This window comes from Tupaia chinensis, unplaced genomic scaffold (assembly GCF_000334495.1).
Source record: "Tupaia chinensis unplaced genomic scaffold, TupChi_1.0 Scaffold142100_1, whole genome shotgun sequence".
Lineage (NCBI taxonomy): Eukaryota > Metazoa > Chordata > Mammalia > Scandentia > Tupaiidae > Tupaia > Tupaia belangeri.
The window spans coordinates 1,711,626-1,721,863 of record NW_006201951.1 but is presented as its reverse complement, the minus strand read 5'-3'; the positions used below and the strand labels follow the sequence as shown (position 1 = coordinate 1,721,863).

At 67.3% G+C, this 10,238-nt stretch overlaps 2 protein-coding genes across 2 annotated transcripts in view; one reads left to right on the top strand and one right to left on the bottom strand.

The window, feature by feature from the left end:
* Nucleotides 1-1,365, top strand: part of DNLZ (DNL-type zinc finger) — a 1,769-nt gene extending 404 nt beyond the window's left edge. The window contains exons 2-4 of the mRNA XM_014582055.2: nucleotides 7-50; nucleotides 326-465; nucleotides 1,124-1,365. Coding sequence (XP_014437541.2) covers nucleotides 7-50; nucleotides 326-465; nucleotides 1,124-1,277 — 338 coding nt within the window. The 3' untranslated portion in view covers nucleotides 1,278-1,365. The remainder of the gene's footprint in view (nucleotides 1-6; nucleotides 51-325; nucleotides 466-1,123) is intronic.
* Nucleotides 1,366-3,955: 2,590 nt separating this feature from the next.
* The window catches only part of GPSM1 (G protein signaling modulator 1), a 23,807-nt gene continuing 17,524 nt past the window's right edge, over nucleotides 3,956-10,238 (bottom strand). The window contains exons 10-14 of the mRNA XM_006163347.3: nucleotides 10,231-10,238; nucleotides 8,516-8,523; nucleotides 6,903-7,035; nucleotides 6,314-6,519; nucleotides 3,956-5,352 (exon numbers count right to left, since the gene is read on the bottom strand). The exon at nucleotides 10,231-10,238 is cut by the window's right edge and continues 164 nt beyond it. Coding sequence (XP_006163409.1) covers nucleotides 5,146-5,352; nucleotides 6,314-6,519; nucleotides 6,903-7,035; nucleotides 8,516-8,523; nucleotides 10,231-10,238 — 562 coding nt within the window. The 3' untranslated portion in view covers nucleotides 3,956-5,145. The remainder of the gene's footprint in view (nucleotides 5,353-6,313; nucleotides 6,520-6,902; nucleotides 7,036-8,515; nucleotides 8,524-10,230) is intronic.

The following is a 10,238-nucleotide window of genomic DNA, read 5'->3' as shown; positions in this document are numbered from 1 at the left end:
CGCTAGGGCGCGCGGAGGCACTGCACTACCAGCTGGTCTACACCTGCAAGGTGGGCGCGGAGGCGGCGTCGGACCCACGCGAGGAGCGGGGCGTCCCTGGGCTAGCGCGAACCCGAGGGCCGGGGTCTTCCTGGGGGGCACAGGTGGAGACCGGGAAGGGCGGAGCGGTTCCCCAGGGGGCGGGCCTTCCGGAGGGTTGGGCGGGAGGGGCTGTCCTGGGGGCGGGGCCTTCCGCAGTTGCCGTGGTGGGAGGGGCTACGCCTCAGGGGCGGGGCCTTCCTGGGGCCTGGCTGGGCCGGCTTCAGCCCCACCAACTCCTGGCCAGGTCTGTGGCTGTCGGTCCTCCAAGCGCATCTCCAAGCTGGCTTACCACCAGGGTGTGGTCATTGTGACCTGTCCCGGCTGCCAGAACCATCACATCATCGCTGATAACCTGGGCTGGTTCTCAGACCTGGATGGGAAGAGGTGAGGCCCCCTGGGGGGGGGGGGGGTGGGAGGCCTGTGCCCTGGGCTCGGCTGGCATGTGCTGGGCTGGAGCCAGCAGTGGGGTGCCCAAGCCTCCCTGGGCACCCACTGCCTGGTGTGGGAGCCCGGCAGGCACACCTTCTAGCTTCCTCTTCCGTGCAGACCGAAATCAGAATGCCAAGAACACCAGGGGGCACTTTGCAGAGTTCACGTGGCCCAGATGTGGGGCCTGCTTCCTTCTGTTTGCTGTCTCACCCCTGCCGTACTGCCTGGCTCTGTCCTTTCCGACACCCGGTCACCCCGTTGTGGGGCAGCCTCCTGGCTCCCGGGAGGGTGGTGGAGGTGGTGATGAGGCTTAGCCCTCACCCACGGAGGGGCAGGGGCAGGGCCACACAGCCTACGGAGCCGTGAGAGGGTCCTGGGAGGAGGGACATGGGCTGGGGGCCTGCCTGCTGCTGCAGAGGCGGGCTCCCCACTCCGGACCCATGGGGAGTGGCCACCTAGCGAAAGGCCAGGCCAGGTGCCTGCTTGGTGGACGCCCTGTGGCTTGAGATGTGGCCACTTTTCCTCTGGCCTCCTGACCTGCCACTTCCTGGCAGAGACACGGGCGTGGAGGCGCCTGGGGGCCTGGGCAGTAATGCTGCTTCCTGTCTCCCAGGAACGTTGAAGAGATCCTGGCAGCCAGAGGGGAGGAGGTGCGCAGGGTGGCCAGCGAGGGGGCCTTGGAAGTGACTTTGGAAGCTGCAGGGGCCCCCGGATCCACTGCTGCTCCAGAAGGGAGTGAGGACCCTGGCAAGGCAGGGCGGAGCTGACCCCGTGCACCACTGGGCCCTGGACTGGAAAGGCCACTGGCCCTGCCCCGCAGTCAGCCTCCACCAATAAACGGCTGCCGTGCCCTCATGCTTCGTGCTGCTTCTTCCTACAGGCAGACAGGTCCCACGCATCCCCAGGTGCTGCTGGTAGGGCCTCCTGTTCCCGCTGAAGCGCCACCTTGCACCTGCCTTGGCAGGGCCAAATCCAGTGGCCAGGGCACAGAGGCAACCTCCTGCTGTGGCTATGTGACCTTGCACAGGTCAGTCAGCTCCCCTGGACAGCACCATGCACCCCCTCCGTGAGCCAGGGCCTCAGCTCTGAGGTCGACCCTGGGGGTGTCCATGGGAGCTGAGAACCCCACGGGGAGCTGCCTGGGCCTTGTCATGCCAAGGATGTGCCCAGGGCCTCAGACAAACAGCAGCAAAAAGTGCCCTTGCGCTGTGTGTGCTGTTCGTCCCCTAGCCTCGAGTCCGTGCGCGTGGTGGCGAGGCCAACCAGCACGGGGTGTGTGTTTCCAGGGCATTCTGGCCACCAGCATTGGACACCCGTCAGACTGGCAGGCAGAGAGTGGGAGACGGCTTGGTACAGCCTGTCCCGTGGACCCCAAGCTGGGGTTGCCAGTGCGTGTTGGTGTGGGAGGCTGGGCACCTCAGCACCATCTAGGGACGCTACAGTGCATGCCGGGCCTCACTCACCCCATCCTTCCTCAGCGAACAGCCTCCCTCATGCCTGCCCAGAGCCTCCTATGTCATCTGGAAACGACCTGGAGCTGAGCCAGCCCCACACCCAGGCCTTCCAGGCCCCCTCTGCATCTGCGGGGACCAACGGCTCCAGGGGCCTGGAGTGCAGCCAGCCAGCAAAGTGGGCCCTGGCCTGGTTACTGGGGGTGAGCCAGCCTTTGGGGAGGCATAGGGACCTGGACAGCCTGAAAGCCCTGGTGGGCCCCGGTCCCGGAGAGCTGCCCAGCCAGCTTGCCTGTGGGGGACTGAGGCCGCTGAGATGTGGCAGCTGGGTCTGGGCCGTGTCCCAACATCTGACACCCGGGTCCTGCCTCCTGGCTGGCCAGCTTCTAGAGATGGCGAAACCCCCCCCAGGCCCTGCATTTCAAACACAGACCTGCCCACCAGAGCGCAAGGCCCAGCCCCTCCTCTGTGGGCCCCCACATTCTGGGCCACTGCCCCTGTCCTGGTCACCCCAGGGCCGAGTGTCAGCCGGGCAGAGCTGTGTGCCCAGAGCCTGCAGAGTCCTGGGACCCGCCAGCCCTGAGCTGATGCCCTCGTCCCTCCCCTCGTTGGGAACCACAGTGAAGGCCTCTGGCCCATCCCCTCTCCTGACCCACCCTGGGCTATTCGGCTTGTCCCTGGCCTGGCCAGCCTTGCCTCTTGGCCCTTCTTTTCAGTGGCCTCACCACAACTGCTGGTAATAAAACCACACAGCCATGTCACAGGCTTCTGCAGCGTGCCGGCCTCGGCCCCACTGCAGCTGGAGCAGCCTTGGCAGTGCAACACGGGGCTCTCCTCTCCCTGGGCCGTCTCCCTGCCCCAAGCCAGGCTCCTCTCCAGGGGCAGATCGGAATCGTGTATCTGGCCCCCCCCTCCTTGCCCTGTGCTTCTGGGACCAGCACTTTCCCCAGCTGGTCCACGGGAGCTACCGAGGCCCTGTTCTGGGCATTTAGGCCAAGGAGCATGGGACACGTGTCTGACGGGGCGAGGGAGCGTGGGCATGCGTCCCGTGGTGGTCTCCCTCAGGACACGAGGCTCCCCGCCTGGTCACTAAACCCCCAGGGCAGCCCCCAGCCAGGTGCCTCCCTGCACGGGCGCCCCACCCACCTCCCCTTGCTCCTGGCCATCTTGGGCCTGGCTGCCATGGCCAGCTCGCCCTTGCTGGGCTCCAGGAAAGGGCTGTACCCTAGCCTGTCTCTGCACCCTGCCTCCCAGGCCTGTCTTCTGCTAGCCTCCGGATCCCCACTGTCCCCGCTGCGTCGCACTCGGGCTGGTGCTCCAGCTTGGCTCCCAGACCCTCGTCCTTTTGCCAGGGTGGCTGCCAGTCTAGGGTAAGGGCCGCATCCACTGGGCAGCCCCACAGTCTGTCTCCTGGCTGCGCGGAGGGTACGGTGCCCCAGTCCCCAGGACAGCCTTTCCTGGGGTGGAGGTTGGTAGTCAACTGCCGTCAGGCGTGTGGTGGGTGCCCTGGTGGGCTCAGGCATGCTGACACGGGCAGCCAGTGTGGCCAGACCAGCCTTGGGCTGCAGCCCAGGTCGGGGGCCAGCCACTCTGTGCTCTGCCCAGCTCCACCTGGCTGGCTGCTCAGCTGCAGGGCACTGACCAGTGAGTGGGGGCCCCGCCCCTGTGCCCACCACTCTGCTCAGAGGCCCACCTTGTTGCCCTGCAAGGCCACCCTGGCTGGCCGGACCCAGATCCCTGTCAAATCGGACTCCTGGAATGAGCAAGGCTGGACAGGGCCAGACTGACCAGGGCCGGGCTGCTCAGGACAGGGGCCCCACCCTTGTTCCCAGGAGGTTTGGGCAAGGGAGGGGCTGTGGGAGCCAGTGGGTGGGGTGCTGGCCTGGGAGGTCAGGCCCCAGTGGCAGGGGAGACACGACCCTGAACCCCAGCCCCCGAGGCCCCAGGGGGGTGCACTTCTGCAGGGTCCTGAGGGCGGTCAGACCAGGGCCAGCACTCACTTGGTGGACTTTATTCTGCGGGAAGAACAGACGTGCCGCAGGTTTGGGGGGGCCCCACCGCCCACAGGGCACACCCACGTGAGCAATAAATATGCCTGTACATTCAAGTATGGGGGCACAGGGCCCAGTACTGCATCTGCCCTGCCCTCCTGGCGGGGTTGCCCCTCGTCTGAAAGGCTCTCGCTGGCTCCCGGGCTATACTCCAGGGGGACAGGAGAGCTGCTCCCCGGGCTTGGAGGCACCATCCTATGGGGGCTCTAGCAGGTCCCGTCCAAGTCTCAGGGTTCCGAGCCGGCAGAGCAGGGCCTTCCTCCTGGGGAGGAGGCGGCGGCACTCTCCCAGCTGGTGGGGGGCGGGGGTGCTCGGCGGGAGTGCTCACCTAGGGTCCAGAGGGCCAGTTGCAGGTACCCTTTCAACGCCCACTAACCCCCAAACTGGGGCAGTGGCTGGGACCCGTCGCCCCCTGGGGGGTTCAGGCTTGAGGCCAGCGGCCCTCAGACCAGGTCCCACTGGCCAGGAACTTGCTGGGGTTAAAGGCTCGGAGCTTGGCCGCGTTGGAATCTGTGCCCTTTTGTCCCCTCTGCTCTGGCCCCTGGTGGGCGCCTCAGGCCTGCTTGGGCTTCGGCCTGAGTTGGGGGAGGTTGGGAGGGTGCCCTGTCCTGGAGGACAGAGGCTGGGCAGCCATCCTGGGACCAGTTCTGGGGACAACGTGCCTGTGTCACCAGCAGCCTCCAGACTTTTGGGGGCTTGGGAGAGACAGCAGGGTTTCACATTGGCAGGGCAGGGCAGGGCAGGGCAGGGCAGGGCAACATGGGGGTTCAGGGGGAGAGCACTGGGTCTGGGCAGCACCAGGGTTTGGGGCTGACATGGTGAAGGCCTGGCCCAGCCTGGGGCAGGGGTGAGGCAGAGAGGGCCTACAGGAAGCCATGGAGCACGTGGCGCCAGCCCAGGATGGGAGCACAGCTTCTCCCAAAGGGCAGCGCTGGCGGGAGCCTCCTCCCAGGGCGGGCTGCTGTGCGGACACTGCCCAGTGGCTGGCTCGGCGGGAAGGGCCAGGGCCAGAATGTGCTGGCAGCCCTGGCTCAGGGCCCAGCTTCTTCAGGGACTACAGGCATCGTGGACATTTAGGGGCCCCTGGTATTCAGAACTGGGGGTGGGGTGGGCCTGACTGTGGGCACGAGGCCTTAGCTGGCACCAGACTGGTACTGCTGCTGGTCCTCGGGCAGCACGCCTGCCTCCTGCTCCGGGCTCCCGGCGAGGTCCACACGCTGCTCGTCCATCCGCTTGGCCTGCACCCTCTGGATAAGGCTGAAGAAGTCCTCATCCGGCATGGTGGGGCCTCGGGGCAGCAGGTCAGGTGGCGGGCAGCGCTGGTCATCAATCCTGGAGGACTGGGCACACACGTGTGGTTGGTGGCCGTGCCCTTCCCGGTCAGCTCTGGGGCCTGTGCGGAGCTGCCCACCACGAGGCCTGCAGCGTGGTGGGGTGAGAAGCCAGGCCCAGGCCACCTCCGGGGTCTGTGCCCGAGACCTGGTAATCCCAGGGACCTCCCAAGCGTGGCTGTGCCTCCGCACTTGCCCTCAGTGGGCCTGGGGGCTCAGCCCACGGAGCCTGCAGTGAGGCCCCCACACCCCCAGGGTGGCCCTGTGAGCGCTGCCTTCCCCAGTGTGGCAGTCAGGGGCCTGTGGGGGTGCCCAAGCGTCTCTGTAGGGCCCGGAGCAGGAGGAGCAGGGGCTGGTGGCTGCTGCCCCATGCATGCATGCAGACGGGCTGCTTTTGAGGTGGCTCATCGGGAGCCTTGTCCTCTCCTCTGTGGGGATGGACATTCTAGCGGGGTGCAGGGAGTAGGCCACTGCCTGCCCCACTGGCAGGTTTCTAGACCCACCTTGGCGGGGGTGGCTCAGATCTTCCTGCCCACCTGCTGGTGAGGCTGCTTGCGGCCCCTGCCCTGCCCCTCTTGCTTTGAGACGCGGCTTGGTCCTCACCGTCCACTGCGTTGGCCTGCCTAGACTCTCCCTGCCCTCCCACTCTGGGTGCCATATGCCCTTAGTGTCCGGAGCCCGGATGTGGAAGGCTGGGCAGACCCCTAGGGTCTGGAGGCCCCAGCCCGCGGGACCTGGAGGCCTCCGAGCCCTGAGCTGCAGAACGCCTGTGGCTGTCCCAGGGCTGCCTTCTGGTGGGAGGGTAGCCTGTCCAGCAGGTTACCAGCTCCCAGCAAAGGGGGCTCCAGGTCTTGGGACCCATGGACATCCAGTGGCCCTCCCCACTGGTGTGCTTCCCCCGGGGTGCCCCTGAGACACGGCCTGCAGTGGGGGCCCCGAAGCCCCCCAGTCGGGCCCCCCGCAGCCCCACCTGGCACTTAATGAGCATGTTGAAGAACTCGTCCCCTGGCTCCTGCGGGTCCCCATCGCCACGGAGGTGCGCTGCGTTGTTGCGGGTGACGCGCAGCCCCGGTAGGCTGCCCACACTGACCCTCTGGTCGTCCAGTCGGCGGCTCTGGGAGCTGGCGATGAGGTCAAAGAACTCCTCGGTCTGCGGGGAAGCTGTTGAGGGCTGGGCTGCAGGGGCAGAGGCGAGGCCTGTGGGGCCCTGGAGTGCAGTCCTGGTGCATGGGCTCCCAGGGGCATTGGAGCACGGGCCCCGCAAGCGCTCCTACCCCACTCCCCAGGCCCCCAGGGGTGCAAGGAGCACGCGTCAGCCTCCCACGCCTGCTCTGAGACAGCTGAGGCACCCAACACTGTGTCTTCCGGGGGCGGGATAATTATAGGCTTCCCAGGGTGCCACTCTGGGCACGGTGGGGAGGGAGGACGCCTGGTGACAGGGGCACTTCGCAGCTGGCCCGTCTCGCCCCTCGGGCAGCCTGGAGACCCTGGCCCACCTGTCTAGGAGGCCACCCCACATGGAAGGGCCACTGAGTGGCCCACGGCGAGGAGAGCCTCACCAGTCCTCTCCCCCAGAGTGGGTGCAGCAGCCTCGGCCGCCCCGGCCTGACCCTCCTCCCTACGGCTGCTCTGGAACTTGCTCAGCAGGTCGAAGAAGCACTCCTCCTCGGAAGACGGGGCCCTCGGGATGCCCTGGGAAGGGCGTGGGTGGTCAGTGCGGCCCACTTGTCAGGCCCTCAGACCCAGGGACAACCCCGAGGACCACACCATCCGCCCTGCCTCCTCCCCCCAGCCCAGGCCTGTCCCTGCCCCTGGCTGCCCTGGTTTCTCAGCCTGGATCGCACACCCGGACCCCCGTCCAGCGGCCACCATCCAGGAGGCCCTCTGTCCTGCCCCAGCCTCTGCCACGCCACCTGCCAGCCCCACAATGGGTTCCACAATAGAAGGAGCGAAGGAGGCAGCTGGCCGGCAAGTGGCCAGATGTGGCAGTCACCGAATGCAGAGCGCCTGCTTTGTCCCCACCCGTCATGGGTTCAGGTGATACAGAGGCTTGGGACTGGCGGGCAGGCCCAGGAGACAGCAGACATTTGGGACCAGAGCACAGGGGTGGGCACCCCAGCCTCCCACACCCCGTGCTGGCCGAGGTGGGACTGCGGTGGCCCAGGGCCTGTCCTGGGTGGCTGGAGGGCAGAGCCTGATCCCCAGGGAACTCAGGAGCACAGGTTTGGGGTGAGCAGAGGGAAAAGCTCCCGGAACGAGTCTGAGAAGAGGGGTGCTTCTGCGGGTTGGCCCCACTACCCTGGCTCCCCATAACCCCTCACTGCACCTCAGGTAGCAGAGGCCCTGCCTGCCCCTTGGCTGGAGGCACTGGGCGGCCAGCTGGGCTGTAGGGCCTAGGAGGTGCCCGTCAAGACCGACTCCGGGGTGGGGGTGGGGGTGCTTGGGCCCAGGCCAGTCCCAGGATAGGGGTGGGTAGGGAGCCCCGAGAGGTTCAGCTCCAGAGAGAGGGTGAGGGTCCCAGGCCTGGCCAAGCCCTGCTCTGTGGGTGACCTCAGACAGCGTGCCCCCAGCCTCGGTTTACACATCCCTAAAGGGGAGGCTGGAGGGTGGTCTGGGGGCCTCCCCCGGGGCAGGGCCCGAGCAGACCCACCCCGCCATCACTCGGGAGCAGAGGCACAGGTGGGGCCGAAGTGTTGGCCTCCCTAAGGCCCCTGAGCTGGCTATCACCGCACAGAACCAGTGGGCAGGAGGTGTCAGCAGAGGCGGGCCGTGCAGCTTTGGCTCCTGCAGCAGGCCGAGACTACCCCCGCCGTCCTGCGGCAGAGAGGTTGCGCAGCTGAGTTCCATAGCCGCGAGAGCAGAGCCAGGTTCAGACACGTGTGGCCCGGACGGCTCAGGCCATGGGGCCGCAAGGTCACCTGAGACGGCGGAGCCCGCCGGGCTGGCGTGGCTGGGACAGCAGGACTGGCCTGCTGCCTGCTGGTAGGTACACAGCAGATGCCCCCAAGAACAGGCGGGGCCGAGGCCCCTCCCTCAATGCTGGGCTGGGGTTGGGGGCACCCAGAGCACTGCAGGCACGGTGCCCCGGGGGAGCGGGCTCTTGGGCACTGCCTGCTGGGGCCCTTGTCATGCAGCCCAAGCAGAGTAAGGCCCTGCCAAGGCCCCCGAGGACTGACCTTGCTGGGCTCCTCCAGCACCCCCAGCTGACACCTGGGTCCCAAGGGGTGCCGAGGCCTCTCCTGGCCCCTCGCCCATGGGGTGATGAGATGTCCCCCACACAGGAGCCCTGAGGCCCCACAGCTGAGCCTGGCTCCAGGTTCCTAGACCGGGGCCCAGCTGCAGCCCCTCCCTGAGCCGGCCCCACCGAGGTAAGGCTGCAAGGCAATGAGTGAGTCCAGGACCACAGTTCAGGCCCTGGGACCAGACCCTGGGTGGCCCCTCACTCCAGAACACAACCTGGGCCCAGAGGCCTCGGGGATTCCCCTGCCCTGCTCCGACCTCTTCTTGGACCCAAACTGTAGCCCCTTCCTCCTTGAAGTTCCAGTCTGACTTGCCTCCTGCTTTATTTAAACCCACTCTGTCCTAGGAGGAAGAGGACAGACCCGGGGCAAGCCTACCCAGCCCTGCCGGGGGCCGCAGGGACGCCCAAGACCCCACACTCACGCCAGGTCCCGGGTTCTCCACAGCAGCGACCTGGAGCTGCCTGGCTGCTGGCCGCGGTGTCACACCTCACTCCAACAGGGCCAGAGCCCTCTGGTGCCGCCCCAGTACACACGCGCGCTGGTGGCCCGCTCTGTAACAGCTGGATCTGCCAGCGCCGTGCTGGGGCGGACGCAGGGTGGCAGGGGGTGCTTATCTGAAAGGCCCTCCCTGCTCCCCCGCCCGGGCTTCCTGCCAGCACCGGGCCGGCGGGAGGAGCCTCGCGTCCTTCCCATGGCTGAGCTGGACCCCAGAAGCCAGGCGGGTTGCCACCCTCCCCATTCTGGGCCCCGTGGCTTCCCGCAATGGCAGTGTGGCTGGGCTGAGTGGACCCCACGCACTGTAGTGGCCTCCACACCCACCATGTGTCTGAAAGCCTCGCTGTGATCCCATGGCCGGACCGTCCCATGCGGCCCCGGCCCCGGCCTGGTAGCCTCCGCGCGCCACAGCCCTCTGGCCTCACGCGGCACCTCCAAGTCCTGTCTGGACCTCTGCCCGTTCCCAGGGTGGGCGGTCTGGGCTTGTTTCTAGGTCCTGGGGCCTACTCTGTGAGGGCCATCAGGAGAGGCGAATACAGGACCGTGACCCCCCGGCCCTGGTCTGTCCTGGTGCTCTGTCCCGGCAGGCCTGCACCGGGCAGCTCAGCACTGCTCAGCCTGGCCTGGCACGGCCTGGGGCTTCCTGCTCTCCTAAGATGCCACTCAGGACCCTGTGTCCAGGGCCCAGGCCCAGAAGGCTCCAGAATGTCCCCAAGGAGCTGCTGGCTGCTCCCACCCCTCAGGGGCTCCTGAGGGTAAACCAGCCCCAGTCCCCCAGGGTGTCCAGAGCCGCCCAGGTTGGCATGCCAGGCCTGCCCTGTGACTGGCAAGGAGGGGGATGCAGACACCAGACAAGGTCCCTGAAAACTCAAGAGCCAGTCGCTGCCTGATGCTGGAGATGGGGACTGAGGCCCGAGTGCCTGCCTGGGGCTGGGTACAACCACGCTGGAAGCTCACAACCCCTGCACAGAGCACCCTGGGGCCCAGAGCATGTCGCCGCACTGGGGTGTGTGTGTGTGTGTGTGTGTGTGTGTGTGTGGCCAGGCTCACAGCAGGACCATCTCCTGCCGGGGCGCTGCCTGACCTGGCCTCCTCGGGGCAGCGGCGTGGGGGGGCTGGGCCACACCCTGCCCCGGGAAGCACCTACCACGAGCGTCA